The sequence below is a fragment of the Pipistrellus kuhlii genome, unplaced genomic scaffold, assembly GCF_014108245.1.
Source record: "Pipistrellus kuhlii isolate mPipKuh1 unplaced genomic scaffold, mPipKuh1.p scaffold_m20_p_5, whole genome shotgun sequence".
NCBI lineage: Eukaryota > Metazoa > Chordata > Mammalia > Chiroptera > Vespertilionidae > Pipistrellus > Pipistrellus kuhlii.
The window spans coordinates 45,598,570-45,615,449 of record NW_023425551.1 but is presented as its reverse complement, the minus strand read 5'-3'; the positions used below and the strand labels follow the sequence as shown (position 1 = coordinate 45,615,449).

General features: G+C 35.9%; 1 protein-coding gene across 2 annotated transcripts in view; it reads left to right on the top strand.

Annotated features, from left to right (window-relative positions):
• Window positions 1-16,880, top strand: part of ZNF292 (zinc finger protein 292) — a 72,790-nt gene that overhangs the window by 17,588 nt on the left and 38,322 nt on the right. The window contains exons 2-4 of one of the 2 annotated variants that reach the window (XM_036413364.2): window positions 13,437-13,591; window positions 13,769-13,847; window positions 16,117-16,252. In XM_036413364.2, the coding sequence (XP_036269257.1) occupies window positions 13,437-13,591; window positions 13,769-13,847; window positions 16,117-16,252 (370 nt within the window). Of the gene's footprint in view, window positions 1-13,436; window positions 13,592-13,768; window positions 13,848-16,116; window positions 16,253-16,880 lie in introns of those variants that run through there. The other variant, XM_045573301.1, reaches the window with a different exon arrangement.

The following is a 16,880-nucleotide window of genomic DNA, read 5'->3' as shown; positions in this document are numbered from 1 at the left end:
TGCATATCTGTGGTGTCACAGATGGTTGTTTCCCCTGGCCCTTCCTATGCAGATGCTGCTGGCAGTCAGATTCTCAGTGTCCTAACTCCCATTGTGCACTCACCCACCATCCTCTTTGGCCCAACCCAACCTGGAGAACAACTTTGCACTCCAGTAGATTGCAACCGCATCTTCAACAAGGTCCAAACCCTAGCTTGGGGAAGGGCGCTCTTCCAAGTTTGTATGGTCCTTGTGTACTGTAACAGCCCTCAGGTATTATTTAGAGTTCTGTTTACATGTTAATATGTGTTACCATCTTTTGCAATGGTTTTCAACTTTTTTATCGCATGGTATACACAAACTAATTACTAAAATTCTGCAGCACACCAAAAATATATTTTGCCAATCTGACAAAAAAAAAAGTACAATTTTAATTCATTCACACCAGATGGCTGTTTTGTTGGCTGTTATCCTTTTTTAAAACTTTATAATCTAAGGCAGGGATGGGGAACCTTCTGCCGAGAGCCATTTGGGTATTTATAACATCATTCGTGTGCCATACAAAATTATTAACTTAAAAATTCGCCTGCTATATTTGGCTAAACATTTAATTAACTCACCCTAATGCCTTAGGAGGGCCAGACTACATTTCCCAGGCCTTATATGGCCCGTTGGCTGCATGTTTTCACCTCTGATCTAAGGGAAAAGAGGTCAGTGCCCTTGACTAAATAAATAGTCAGGTATTAAATGTTTTAAAAATTCTTGCAGCACACTGGTTGAAAATTGCTGCCTCACTGTAATTACTCTTTATGTGAAGCTTTCCCTGATTAAATTATTGCATGGTCCTATTTCTTGGTTGGATCCTATCTGATGCTGTGGAGCTAAAACAAGGTAAATTACATACTACACATAGATACTATACTTATGCATAAAAGCTGTAGATTTGTACCAAAACTTTCCCTTTTATACACATGGTATATTTGGGTCATCTGCTAGTCCATGGAAACTAATTTTGGTATTTAAAAAAAGGGAGAAAAATATTTATATTTTGCTATCAAATACATTTTTTTCTTGTAGGCTGGTCTGTGCAAGAAAATATATGAAATTTAAATATACTCTGTATATTGTATCTTATTAAAAAGTTACTGTTTTGCTTTTAATAAGATACAATATACAGAGTATATTGAGATAGTATGACAGTGAAAATAATTTTTATTTTATTGGTGTTCTATTTGTATTCTTTTCGAACTTCAAGCATACTTTTTCTATATTGTTAATGGAGGTATAATTTCCAGGCTAATCACAAAAGTCTTCTTTTCATTCACAATGTATATTTTAATATTATTTTGTATTCTAGGAACAGGATGCCATGCAGAAAAGGTTTTCCACCATTTTCCACTATTAGGCAAGCTTGCTGTCCAATTTAGAAACAATAGTTGTATTTTTTTGGGGGGGGGCATTTCTTGTCACTTCATTTTTATTTCTTCTCCTTTCCCCTGCCTTCTTTCCCTAGGTAGCCACTATTCTCATATTTCTGTGAGCTCCACTTTGCATCCTCATTCAAACCTGATTCTGTGAGTGTAGGAGAATTCAGCTAGCTGTTAAGGAATATCTAGACTACTTTATGATAATGTGTGATGTGTCATAAGTAGATAAGATTTCAAGTTGATAATAAAAATGGGTAAATAGAGCCTGGCTGATGTTGCTTAGTGGTTGAGCTTCAACCTGTGAACCAGGAGGTCATGTTTTCCCAGTTGGGGCAAATGCCTGGGTTGCAGGCTCCATCCCCTGGTGTGAGGTTTGCAGGAGGCAGCCAATTAATGATTCTCATCATTGATGTTTCTCCCTTCCCTCCTCCCTCCCTCTCTCCCTCCCTTTTTCTCCCTTCCTCTCTGAAATACGTAAATGGGGAAATTGAGGTACCGTATTTTTCGGACCATAAGACTCTCCGGACCATAAGACGCACCAGTTTTTAGAGAAGGGAAATGAAGAAAAAAAGATTCTGAAACAAATAGTGTCCTAAAATATTTTATGTGCATTAAAACCCAACATCACAGTCATAAACACATGTAATCAACCCTGTAAAGCACATGTGTCAAACACAAGGCCCGCGGGCCAAATCCGTCCCGCCAGGCCTTGCAATGTGGCCCGCACCGCGTTGTCATCACTGCACTCCGTTGCGTTTCCATCGCAATGACAGTTTATGACTGTTCAGTAAACCATTTGGCCCGCGATTTAGGCTGGATTTTAGATTTTGGCCCCTTCTCTGATTGAGTTCGACACCCCTACTGTAAAGTAAACAGCAGCATTTAGAACCATTTTGGAGCCGGGCAAGCACACACAGACCACACAGAGCCGGACAAGTAAAAAAGCTTTTTTTTAAAAGTATATGTGTAGGCTATATTTGGACCATAAGACGCAGGGACTTTTTCCCCCCACTTCTTGGGGGGGCGGGGGAGTGCGTCTTATGGTCTGAAAAATACGGTAATTTGAGGAAGGATGATTTGGAATAGAAGGGTGTTTGAAAAGACAAGCCACCCTGTTGCTGCCGAGTTCAGTCTTTTTAAAGAGTTATATTCCTAAACTCATAGTTTCTCTGTAAACTTGAACTCAAAACTTTCTTTTAACTACTCCTGTTACATTAGCAGCAAGGGTTCATGGGGTGGGTGACTAGTATAAGACTAGTGTTTTTGGTATGTATAGTTTTGTAAATTCAGAATTCCAGTTGTGCCATCATCACCCTGGTCTTTCTTGGTTATTAGGTAAGTAAATAAATTATTATTATTATTATTATTATTATTATTATTATTAAGTAACATTGTGTTGAATTTCTAATCCTAATAAAAATAATGCAAAACTTGTGTGGGGGGGTGGGGGAGTGCGGATAAGAAAATTGTCAGCCCTCTCTGTCTTTAATACATCAAAAGTACTGTTGATTATAATTCCAGATCAGTCATGATACATATTCATAAACTTTAAAAAATCATCTTGTCTAATATCTCACTTGATTAAATCTCTGCATTCCAAGGCCTGACCACTTAAAAATAGACATATCCAGAGCCAGATCTTTAGCTGAAGAGCTATTAGATGAACCTAATTTACTGATAACTTAGTGTAGTTTGGTTCTCTTGGATTAAAAACTGCTTTCACTACTTAATTACCTATGCCAACAGTGACAGAGTTAAGTGCTGTAAACCCCAGAAATGTAAAGCAACAACAACAACAAAAACTTGGATAGGAAAAGAGCAAGGAGGAACTAGAAAGCTCCTGTGGATTTACCCAAGTGCTACCTACCTGCTTGTTACTGCTACATAGGATGGGATTTAACTGGCCCAGTGTTGCTAGATTCTGATTTTTTAAAGAAATAACTAGAAATCCAGATTCTTATCAGTAATGTCCCAATTTTGAAATATTGGCAACTAATTCAAAACATCTAGGGGGAAAATAATATACTGTATGAGCCAAATAAAATATCTCTGGGGAATTTATTTCTGGATATTTTGAGTAGTCAGTCTATAGTTTGCCAGAAACCGTACATGAAAAACAACTTCTGAGTTTTGGTTCTTTATGATAACATCACAGCCTGTGTGCTTCCCTAGAGTGAGTTTTGGTTCTTTATGATAACATCACAGCCTGTGTGCTTCCCTCCTTCATTTGTATCCCTGGAAATTGTCGTCTTCTGAATGCATCTGGAAATGGGTGTGCGTACCAGTGGCCAAAATGATAAGGGGAGGAAAACAACTCGGGTTGTTTCGATACCTTCTTTAAAGATATTCATTGTCAAATAGGTAGAAATCTCTTACTATTTTCCTGGTCTTCTATTTCTCTATAGAATGCTATGCTTTAATTTATCCTGAGATCTGATAGATTTGTGTGTGTGTGTGTGTGTGTGTGTGTGTGCATGCATGTGCTTCAAAAATTATTTCATAATCGAGATTTTATTGGTTGTTTTGAGGATAGTGCCCAGACATTTCAATTTTTCAGTTTGTACACAATTCCTTTTTTTTATTGTTTAAAGTATAATAAATAGTAGTACATATGTCTCCTTTTTTCCCCCATTGAACCTCCCGGCCTCCCTTATCCCCCCGGTACATGCCCCTATCTCATACCCCCTCCCCCCCATGTGGTGCCCCTCCCCCCCAAGTGTCTTCCGTCCATTGATTATGCTTATGTGCATGCATACAAGTCTTTTGGTTGATCTCTTACCTCTTGCCCTGCCCCCAACCCTCCCTAGCCTTCCCACTGTAATTTTTTTTAATATATTTTATTGGTTTGTTTTTTTTTACAGAGAGGGAGGGAGAGAGATAGAGAGCTAGAAACATTGATGAGAGAGAAACATTGACCAGCTGCCTCTTGCACACACCCTACTGGGGATGTGCCCGCAACCAATGTACATGTCCTTGCCCGGAATCGAACCTGGGACCTTTCAGTCTGAAGACTGACGCTCTACCACTGAGCCAAACCGGCTTCAGCTTCCCCCTGTAATTTGACAGTCTGTTTTATGCTTCTCTGCCTCTGTTATCTTTCTGTTCATCAGGTTATAATATTCTTTATTACCCATAAATGAGTAAAATCATGTGGTACTTTACTTTCATTGATTGGCTTATTACACTTAGCATAATTCTCTCCAGTTCTTCCATGCTGCTGCAAATGGTAAGAATTCCTTCTTTTTTATAGCAGCATAGTATTCCATTGTGTAGATGTACCATAGTTCTCTAATCCATTCATCTGCTGATGGGCATTTGGGCTGTTTTCAGATCTTAGCTACTGTAAATTGTGCAACTGTGAACATAGGGGTGCATATATCCTTTCTGATTGGTGTCTCTGTTTTCTTGAGATATATTCCTAGAAGTGATATATTACTGGGTTAAATGTCAATTTCATTTTTAAATTTTTGAGGAAGCACCATACTGTTTTCCACACTGACTGCATTCCCACCAGCAGTGCATGAGGGTTCCTTTTTCTCGGCATCCTTGCCAGCACTTGTCATTTGTTAATTTGTTGATGATAGCCATTCTGACAGGTGTTAGGGTCATTTGTTGTTTTGATTTACATCTCTCAGCTGATTAGTGACTTTGAGCATGTTTTCATATGTCTCTTGGCTTTCTGAATGTCCTCTTTCAAAAAGTGTCTATTTAGGTCCTTCGCCCATTTTTTGATTGGATTGTTTATCTTCCTTTTGTTAAGTTGTATAAGTTCTCTATATATGTTGAATATTAAACTCTTATCGGAATAACATTGGCAAATACGTTCTCCCATGCTGTGGACTTTCTTGTTTTGTTGATGGTTTCTTTTGTTGTGCAGAAGCCTTTTATTATGATGTAGTTCCATTTGTTTATTTTTTCCTTGGTCTCTCTTGCTCTAGGATCTAAGTCTATAAAGATATTGCTACAACATATGTCTGCAATTTTGCTGCCTGTAGAGTCTTGTAGGATTTTTATGGTTTCTTATCTTATATTCAAGTCCTTTAGCCATTTTGAGTTTGTTTTTGTGTATGGTGTAAGCTGATGATCTAGTTTCTTTTCTTCTTCGTCGTCTTTTTTTTTTTTTTTTTTTTTTTTTTTTTTTTGCATGTATCTGACCTAATTTTCTAGCACCATTTTTATTTTTTTATTTTTAAAAAATTTATTTTATTGATATTTACAGAGAGTAAGGGAGAGGTATAGAGAGTTAGGAACATCAATCAGCTTCTTTCTACACACTCCCTACTGGGTATGTGCCTGCAACTAAGGTACATGCCCTTGACCTGAATCGAACCTGGAACCCTTCAGGTCTGCAGGCCAATGCTCCATTCACTGAGCCAAACTGGTTAGGACTTTTTTTTTTTTTTAATATCTAGCACCATTTATTAAAGAGACTGTTTAGATTCCATTGTATGCTCTTGCCTCCTTTGTCAAATATTAAGTATAACTGCTTGGGGTCAGTTTCTGGGTTCTCTATTCTGTTCCATTGGTCTATATGTCTGTTCTTGTGTCAGTACCAAGCAGTTTTGAGAACCGTGGCTTGGTAATATAGCTTTATGTCTGGTATTGTGATCCCTCCAACTTTGTTCTTCTTTCAGAATAGCTGTGGCTGTTTGGGGTCTTTTTAAATTCCAGAGGGATTTTTGGAGAGTTTGTTTTATTATTGGTATTTTAGTGGGTATTACATTGAATCCATAGGTTGCTTTAGGTAGTATGGACATTTTAATTATTTTGATTCTACCAATCCATGAACATAGAACGTTCTTCCATTTGTTTATGTCTTCCACTATCTCTTTTTCCAATGTCCTGTAGTTTTCCGAGTCCAGGTCTTTTATGTCCTTAGTTAAGTTTATTCCTAGGTATCTTAATTTTTTTGATGCAGTGGTAAATGGGATTGTTTTTTTCATTTCTTTTTCTGTGAGTTCATTATTGGTATGTTAAAAAGCTATATATTTCTGGGTGTTCATTTTGTATTCTGATACATTGCCAAATTCATTTATTAGATCTAATAGTTTTTTATGAAGTCTTTGTGTTTTTCTATGAATAGTATCATATTATCTGTGATTGACAGTTTTACTTCTTTTCCAATTTGGATGCCTTTTATTTCTTCTTCTTGTCTGATCACTGTGGCTAATACTATATCAAACAGGAGTGGAGAAAGTGGGCATTCTTGTCTTGTTCCTATTCTTAGGGGGGATAGGTTTAGTTTTTACCCATTGAGTATGATGTTGGCTATAGGTTTGTCATACAGGGCTTTTATTATGTTGAGGTATGATCCTTCTATTCCCACTTTGGGGAGAGTTTTTAATCAAGAAAGGGTGTTGGATTTTGTCAAATGCTTTTTCTGCATCAATTGATACGATTATGTGATTTTTGTCTCTCAGGTTGTTTATGTGATGTATCATGTTTATTGATTTGCGGATATTGTACCATCCTTGCATCCCTGGAATAAATCTCACTTGGTCATGGTGTATGAACTTTCTAATGTATGTTGAATCCAATTTGCTAGAATTTTGTTGAGGATTTTAGCATCTGTGTTCATCAAGGATATTGGTCTGTAGTGTTCGTGTTCTCTCTCTCTCTCTCTCTCTCTCTCTCTCTCTCTCTCTCTCTTTTGTAGTGTCTTTATCAGATTTTGGGATTAGGGTAATGCTGGCTTCATACAAAAAGCTTGGAAGTGTGCCTTCCTCTTTAATTTTTTGTAATAGTCTGAAGAGGATAGGTTTTATTTCTTCTTTGAATGCTTGGTAGAACTCCCCTGTAAAGCCATCTAGACCAGAACTTTTGTTTGCTGGTAGATTTTTTTTTAATTTCTTTATTGATTAAGGTAGTATTAAATACGTGTCCTTATTCTCCCATTACCTCCCATTCCCCGCCCTCCCTCCTCCCCCCATGTCCTTACCCCTGTTGTTTGTGTTCATTGGTTAGGCTTATATGCATGCATACAAGTCCTTTGGTTGAGCTTTCTCCCTATCACTACTCTTCCCTAACTTCCCTCTAAGGTTTGATGGTCTGATGAATGCTTCTTTGTCTCTGGATCTGTTTTTGTTCATTATATTCCCATAAATGAGTGAGATCGTGTGATATTTATCTTTCTCTGACAGGCTTATTTCACTTAGCATAATGCTCTCCAGTTCCATACATGTTGTTGCAAATGGTAAGCACTCCTTGCTTTTTACTGCAGCGTAGTATGCCATTGTAGATGTACCACAGTTTTTTAATCCACTCATCTGTTGATGGGCACTTAGGCTGTTTCCAAATCTTAGCTATGGTGAATTGTGCTGCTATGAACATAGGGGTGCATATATCCTTTCTAATTGTTGTTTCTAGTTTCTTGGGATATATTCCTAGAAGTGGGATTATCGCTGTTTCAATTTCTTCAGTAGTTATCGGCCTCTTCAGGCTTTTTTATTCTTCTTGGTTGAGTTTTGGGAGCGTGTATTTTTCTAAGAAGATGTCCATTTTATCTAGGTTGTCCATTTTGTTGGAATAGAGTTGTTCATAGTATTTTTTCATAATAGTTTGTATTTCTGTGGGATCAGTTGTTACTTCACCTCTTTAATTTCTGATTTTGTTTATTTGGGTCCTTTCTCTTTGTTTCTTGGTGAGCCTGGCTAGAGGTTCATCAATCTTGTTTATCCTTTCAAAGAACCAGCTCTTGGTTTTGTTGATCTTTTGTATTGTTGTTGTTTGTTGTTTTTTGTTTTGTTTCTAAGTTATTTATCTTCACTCTGATCTTTATTATTTCCTTCCTTCTGCTTATGCTTTCCTTGTTGCTCTCTTTCTAACTCTTTGAGTTGTAGGGTTAGATAATTTATTACCATAGTTTTTTGAGCTAGGTCTGTCGAGCTATGAACTTACTCTCAAGGCTAATTTCACTGTGACCCATAGATTTTGGATTGTTGTGTTTTCATTGTTGTTTGTTGCCATGATGCTTTATGTTTTTTTTTTCTTTGATTTCTTTGGTAACCCAGTGACTGTTTAATAGGATGCTATTTTGCCTCTAGATGTCTAATTTTTTTAATTGTTTTTATTGTAGTTGATTTCTAGTTTTAGGCAACTGTGATCTAAGAAGATGCTTGATACGCGATCAGGGTCATCTTCTGCCCATTCAGCAGTCCTGCCCCGCAGCCACCACTGACCCATCAGAGCCTGCGGGCTGGGGGGAGGGACAAAGAGGTCGGCTGTCCTGCCTGCTCACCAGTCTTCAGTCTTGCCCTGCTGCCACCCACCCGGTTCCCCATAGTTCCCGTTCGCCATGCTGTGATTGGAGCCTGCTGGCTGGAATTAACTCTAATTGGGGGGTGGGGGACTACTAAGAGGTAGTCAATGCACCTCATAGTAAATGGTGGAGCAGTTATTCCCCGGTCATTATGGCTGCTGGGCTTTTATTATATAGAATGCGTGTGTGTGTGTGTGTGTGTGTGTATCCTATAAACAGATACACTATAATATATCTGTAGTATTGCATGTCAATGGGGATGGGGGACAGTTAGTTAAGTAAAAACGCTCCTTGAGAGTGGATGATAGAAGAGGCTGAGAAACACTGTGTTGGAGATCTCCTTAGAGCATGATCCTTTAACCTTTTTTTGGTTTGTATTTCTATCTCAGGCCTGTCCATAATACACACTATAGAATAGAGGTTGTAACCACAAATACCTTGTTAGGAGTCCAGTAGGTTCTTTAAAGAGATGCAGCTTGTTGAGGCTTTTAGCAGTCAGAGAGTCCCTGCCTGGTTTCAGTCAGGGAGCTTGGCTCATCTATGACTCAGTTTCAGCCATTAGTTGCCATGCCAGAATATGAGTTGCCTAATTTCCCCAAAATTTTAAAGAAAGAAAAGTTAGAAATTTAAGGTTTATGTGAAATTTATTCTTTTTAAATATAAAATTAATTAAAATCAAGTTTAACCAATGTATGCATCAGTCAAAGCCTGTATGAACTAGCCGCCCCCTTCACATTACACACTGGTGGCAACAAAATCTGACTTCTATACAGTTTTTGAACTCAGAGTCATCTTGCTCAGTTTTGGGTCCTCCTGTCTGAGGAGGCTAACCTGTTGTATGTTTGCTTAACTCTAATTGTTTAATGTTTCTGCCTCATGGAAAGCAGAAATGTATCTCCTTCACACTTAAACCTAGAGCTCCTGGTTTGCCCTGTGAGACCACACAGAATAAGCCTCGTATCCTATATGACAAGTTTTCAGATTTGTGAATTGGCTATGGTTCAAATTTCCATTTGTCCAGAAATGTAGGGTTTGAATCTTCTCTCTGCCTCTTAAATAGCTCTGTGATCTTGGAGCTTATTACTTTAACCTGTTTATGCTCTAGTTTTAAAAGAAGCATATTACTGCCCTGATTGGGTGGCTCACTTGGTTAGAGTGTTGTCTAGTATACCAAAAGGTTGCAGGTTCGATACCCAGTCAGTGCACATATTAGGGTGCAGATTCATCCCCTGGTTAGCCAAGTACGGGAGGCAACTGATTGATGTTTCTTTCTCACCTCGATGTGTCTGTCTCTCTCTTAAAAAAAAAAAAAAAAAAAAAGTTGGGAAGAGGGTCCTATTATATGGTGACTGGAAAAGTTTTGACTTTGGGTGGTGGGCACATGGTGCAATGTACAGATCTTTTAACATAGAAATCCGCGCCTGAAACATATATATTCATATTGACCAATGTTACCCCAAAAAGTTAATTAAAAAGAATTTTTTAAAGCAATAAAATCATATCCTTGGATGAATATTTAAGAAAGAAAAGTCAGCCATGGGATTCCAGTATTGCTGATGTGACTTTTGACCTTTGAGACCTGATGACAAATCTAATGGGAATTGGGTTGGGGGTATTCTGGAAAAGGTTTCCTTGTTCCTAAAACAGAGACATGCGAAAAGACACAAGGTTATTGCTGATCCTGGGTAAAGAAGGTTGTTTCACTCTCTTGACACCTGGATGTTAGGTGGGGGCATCATCTGACAGTAGAAGATTGAAGACATAGTTTGTCCTTGAACACATTGTTGAGCTACTGAACTAACCAATCCTGGAACTGTCCTTTTCTCCTGATTTCCTATTATATGATAAACTTTTCTTATTATTACGATGATTTGAGCTGGATTTTCTTTTAGCTAAAATAATCTTAATAGATAAAGAAGTCAAGTTATTCTATTCAATTTGGCTGGCAAATTGGATAAAAATATTTAACCTCATGGAGTTATGAGGAATGATTGAAATAATATAGGTAAAGGCACATTGTAATTGTAAAGTAATTCTGTAGATTTATAATTCATTACATTACCACAGTTAGTATCTGTTGGTAGTGGGCACAATGTTTCACAGAGAGTGAGACTGCCTGGCTTTGCTAATTGGCAATTGTATTAATATTGTGCAGGTCACTGAACCTCTTAATTACTCCTCTCTATAACAGAATTAAATGAACTTTATAGTTCTGTGAAAGGAATGAGTCTGAGCATTGTGGGATTCCCACCCGAAAGCCTTTGTATAGATTAATAGGTGCAAATAAGTAACTTTTATTTTGAAACATCAAGGTGAGAGAGAAACACTGATTAGTCGCCTCTTGCATGCACCCCAAATGGAGATCAAACCTGCCCCCTCTGCTGTGCAGGACGACAGTCCAACCACCTGAACTACACTGGCTAAGGCAACAAGTAACTTTTAATTGAGGAAAGTAAATTTATTAATCAATCATGTTTGGAGTGCTTCCATTTTCACACCTACTGATCTAGGTGTCTTGAGAAACTAGGTAAGCTCTACCATCAGTATACTATACTTGCTGATTATGAATATCAACTCACATAGCTTTATGCAGTTATGCAGATAATTTGCTTTTTTTGTTGTTAATCCTAATCCAGAGATACTTTTTCTTTTTTTAGAGAGAGAAAGAGAGAAGAAAGGAGGGGGGAAAGCAGAGAGAAACATCATGTGAGAGAGACATCAATTCATTGCCTCCTGCATGCTCCAACCCAGATCTGGGATCAAACCTGCAACTGAGGTGCTTGCCCTTGACTGGAAATTGAACCCCAAACCCTTTGGTCCATGGCTGACACTCTTAACCATTGAGCCAACCCGTCTAGGGCTCATGTAACATTTTTTTAGATGTAGAACATCATACTCAGTTTTATTCCTAAAAGTAGAGGGACAATCATAGAAGAATCCCAAAATGCAGATTTTCCCATTCATTTGGCAAGTTTTGTTTAGATTTTGTAAGTCCTGTTGAGAGATTGTTTTGACTTCTGACACCAAATAGTAGGTGTCCTACAATTCAATCCAATTCTGACACTAGCTGGAGTTAGTGTCAGACTCCACAGGTTAAAGGGCTTAGTCCCACAAGGTGGCCCTAACTTCAGATGCCAGTTGTAAATACTGGGTCTTTAGGTTACCTCACTTTTGTCCAACTTAGAGGGATCAGGGTCCATGATTATCTGATTACTCAGAAAGTGAGTTTTTATTATATTGCTCCCCTTTTTTAATTTATTATTATTTTTTAAATTCTCACTCGATACATTTCCATTGATTTTTAGAGAGGGGAAAAACAAAGAAAAATATCAATGTGTGAGAAACGCATTGATTTGTTGCCTCCTGCACAAGATCAGACCAGGGCCCCAGGCCAGAGAGGAAAGTATAATTTATTAATTATAGTGCAACCAAGGTACTTGCCTTGACCGAAATTGAACCCAGGGCCCTTTGGTCTGCAGGCTGACACTCCATCCACTGAGCCAAGCCAGCTAGGGCTATTGTGTTGTCCTTACATTTGCCAGATTACCATTTTTGTTCTTCCTTTCTTTCTTCCTTATTCTCTGTGATCACTTACTACTTCTGCTATTTAGAGGTTAATAGAGACAGGATAAGGCAGTATGTGTTTTCTTTTGAACGTTCATTTCCTCTTTTCTTCCTGCTGTCTCTTCTTCCTTCCTAGCTACTGCCTACAGTTGTTTGTTTGTTTGTTTTTTTGGGGGGGGGTTAAGTTGCTTCTGAGTGCCAGAGGACACAGCCCTTGTGGAGTTTTCTTCAAAATCACATCCTTTTTGGGAAATGACATCTGAATTTTCACATGTGATGAGATGAATCTTAAACTTGGAAATGTGAAGAGGACCAATTGTGTCAGTCTTGTATTTTAAAAAACACATTTAATTAGAGCCCTATTTCATTTAGCATAATTCTAGAATCTTTTAAATCATTTTTAGTAATTTGTGATTTTAGTAGTTATCCTAACATGTGGGTGTTTAACTACTGTATCAGTTTATTCTATCTCTTTATTCTGTAGGATAAACAGCATAAAAGTGCTGTTTATTTTTTTGATAATTCTGTGATAAGGTGAATTTGAAATAAGTACTTTATTAAGGAATAAGAGGTGTTTTTAATTTAATAAGCACTTCATTATAAAAATCACTTGACCTTGTAATCAGTCTTTAATATTGATTACATTTGTTGAAGGTCTTTAGATGATTTTTTAAACGTTAAACTTGTCATAAAAGACAGTAATGTTATGTGCTATAATTTTTTATTAACTGAAAAATTACATGTTTTTTTGTGGCTATATATGATTCATTTATTTTTATGTGTTGAATTTTATATTCCTTACACACACGCACACACACACACACACACACACACAGAAAACAAATACTCTTAAGTATTACTTGCCCAGAATGTCTTTTATTTAAAATAACTTAAATCTTAGAAATTTTGAGTGAAAGCTGGCATTTTGACTAGGGTAGAAAGGAGATAATGCTTATACCATTTAACACCAGCCTTTATGAAATGATGCTATTGTTGGATGAATTAACACTTTTTTTTCGCCCTAGAGAGAATTGGAAATAAGACTATGGTTTTATAACTTTGAACATTTTAACCAGTATAAACTAATTTTTGCTTTTATAAGTAGAAAATTATTTTTAAAATTTCTCAGGGAGGAAAGAAAAACAGTTGATTAGTCAATGTGTATTTTGATTTACCTTGAATACTTTTTATTATTCCTTCCAAAACAGACACTCCTTGAATATGCAGAGAAATGGAAAACTTCAGAAGATCCCTTACCTTTGTTGGAGGTATACACAGTGGCCATCCAAAGTTATGTTAAAGCCCGACCTTATCTTACCTCTGAATGTGAAAATGTAGCATTGGTTCTGGAACGCTTGGCATTGTGAGTAGACCTTTGTGTAAATAAAAATTAGGTTTAGCTTTTTTGTTTTAATTTTATATTTTAGCTGTTATGATAGTTTAAATAGATTAGTTATGGGACGTCTACTGATAATGTTAGAATTCATTTTATTTTACTTCAAATTTTAATAATTATATATATCTTTTGCCTATTTTTTAGAAGCTGTGTTGAACTTCTATTGTGTCTGCCTGTTGAGTTATCAGATAAACAGTGGGAACAATTTCAGACACTGGTGCAGGTGAGAATATTTACCTGTTAGGTTTAATATAGGTACATTTTGAGTTAGTTTTCTTTATTCTTAATAAATTATTGGGTTAAACTTTAAAACACCTAACGACAAATTTTAATTGCTATTCTTATTAACACTGGTGTCTTGCATATAGTAGATGCTCAAAAAATGTTTCCTAAGTGAATTTACACATTTAGGTATTATAGTTTGGTTGAATAATACACTGTTCTTGAAGATCAGGTAACTAAAGGACTTTGTCTGAGCAGTAAGGTAACACAAAAGAAAATGTCCTCATTTGTATAAAGGAACAGTTAAACTAATATTGAAAATCTGCAATATACTTAATAAGAATTTAACATATCTCACTTCTTTTTTTTTTTGTCTCACTTAATTGTTAAGAAAACGTTTGTGGGGGTAGGTATGTTTTTTCCCATTTTAAAGGTGAGGAAACTGAGGCTCATAATCTAAAATATTTATTTTCCTGTACTTATGCAGCTAATATCAGAGTAATTATTTGAATCCAGGTTTTTCATTTCAAAGCACATGCTTCTTTTTTTTCCTAGAGCTGAAAATACATGCTTTTCATTTCTTTTATTTAGTGGTTTTTATTCTATTTAGATGAGAACTACACAATTTTGCACTTAGTTATTTTGGAGCATTTTTAAGAACATTAAACTTTGTTTCAGGCACTAGATTGTGCTGGATATATTATAGCTTCGAGTAAATTTTGGTCACTTGGTTAAAAGAGATGTTCCTGCTAGCTAGTTTTAAAAATATATAGTTGCCTTTTTCTCTAGCCAGAGTTCTTAAAATATCCTTTGGCCTTATGTTTTTCTGTAGGAGATGTATTAAAGAGGATTAATCTCAAATTTTAGAAGCATGTGAAATATAGTTAGAGAAATCAATTTTCCTATTTAATATTAAATATTAAACTATCAAGTGCAGAATTCTGGAAGGTAGGATTCATATCTTAATACCTTTGGATTCTATTATGTCTTATACATAATAGATATTTAAAAAGTGTTCGTTGAAATGATAGTGTCTTGTCCTGTTTGTCACATTGCAACTAACTTTTAATCATGCAATTTCTGCTTCAGCATATCATTCCTTGTGTCTTAGGTTTTTTTCCCTAGTGTGTTTATTTTTAGGTAAATAATTCAGAACTTTTCATTGTTTAGCATTCAAATACACTCTACACTGAATTAAATAAGTTGTTTATATACAAATATACTACTGAATCTCTCATGATACTTAAATTTTTTGTCAGCATAAGATAAACTTCTGAACTTTCCTTTTTAAAACAATAGGACTAATTAATGCTTTTTTATGTGAGTTAATGCAAAAGAAATAACTCTTTAAATCTCTCTATAATATTTTGAGCAATTGCTCAGAGAAAAATTTTAAAGCACTTGAAATTGTTGCAGTGGGAAAGTTTCATGGTGTTGAGGAATAGCTGTTCTGTATGAACCTAGCATGCAGTTTTAAGAGTTTCCATGACACTTTTCTCCTACTTTAGAGCTTCCTCAGGGTTATTTTATATCTATAACAGTATTTGTTTCATTTTACCTGTGTGTTAACGGTTTAAATATGTTTTTACTCCACTAGAGGATAAGCCCCATAAACACAGGGACTAGTTGTTCTCTTCCCTAGTATTTTGTCCACAGAAATTCTCAGTAAACATTTTTGAATTGAATAAAAATTACTGATCTTTGGTGGTCTATGGAATGTGCCAATTGCATGAACGTTTGGAAGAACGAATAAGTAAGTTTCGTGACAGTTTTAATAGGATTTTGCCAAGGCTTTGTAGTGAATAAATGAAAAATCATGCATTTAGTTGGTTCGTTTTTATAAATCTCTTTTTGGAATATGTGTAAGTTGTCACTTAGGCCTTGATGCAGGTCTGTTATTTATTAATGGTAGAAGTTTTTGAAAATTATTTTACTAACACGGGATGTAAATGTAAGGTCTTTTATGCTATGGATATTTTGATAACTTCCTTGAGAAATAACCTTGCTCTTGGTTTAGATTTTGGAGAAAAATTAATATGGATTTATTTATAACAATACATTGTTTTTATTTAAAATTTATAATAATATACTTATCCTTGAGATTTGACTTCAAAAGTCAGAAATAAAGGAATTTAGCACTTTGTAATGTGGCATGAAAATTTGAAGATAAAAGTCTTACTTTTCAAAAGTTTAGTATTATATTTAAAGCCTAATAAGCTTGCTTTTAAAAATCTGTTGTAATTCTTTGGATGTTTATTTAATATTTATAGGTAGCTCATGAAAAGCTGATGGAGAATGGCAGCTGTGAATTGCATTTTTTAGCTACTCTAGCTCAAGAGACTGGGGTGTGGAAAAACCCGGTACTGTGCACTATTCTTTCCCAGGAACCATTGGATAAGGATAAAGGTAAATTTTCTAGAGAGAGAGAGTGAGAAAAGAGAAAAAAAGAATCAGTAGACCAGAAAAAATTAAGTACTTAAAATTGTTTTAATATAATTCATCTCAAGATATTCCAAACAAGGATCATTTAATTACATTTTTTCTGAGATGGTTGAGGCCCTTCATTTTTATTTTATTTGGGGGAAAGATATTTATAGGACTTTAGAATCTTACCATTACAGAGAAACTAATTTTTTCTCCCAACATCTCTTTAACAGAGGTATTTCTTTTACATCATCCTGACAGGTGGCAATCTGGCTTATATTTAATATCTAACTTACTTGACAGATGGAGATGCAGAATTAGGGTAGTTAAATTATTTTCCTAAAAATAGAATTCAAAATTAGTGCTAGAACTCTCAAGTATTCTGTCTCTAAGATTAGTATTGTTTCTCAAGCAGCTTATTGCTCAGTCTTATTTTATCCAACTTTGTTGTTATTGTATGAGTTCAGCAGTAAAGACCCCAGTTAAACTCAGACTGGCTGGTATACTGTTGGAAGTAGATGGCTAAATCACTAATATGCATACCAATGTTTGGAGTCCAAAAATCGTATATATTACAAGAAGGGCACAGTTGTTGTCTTTAGAACTTGAG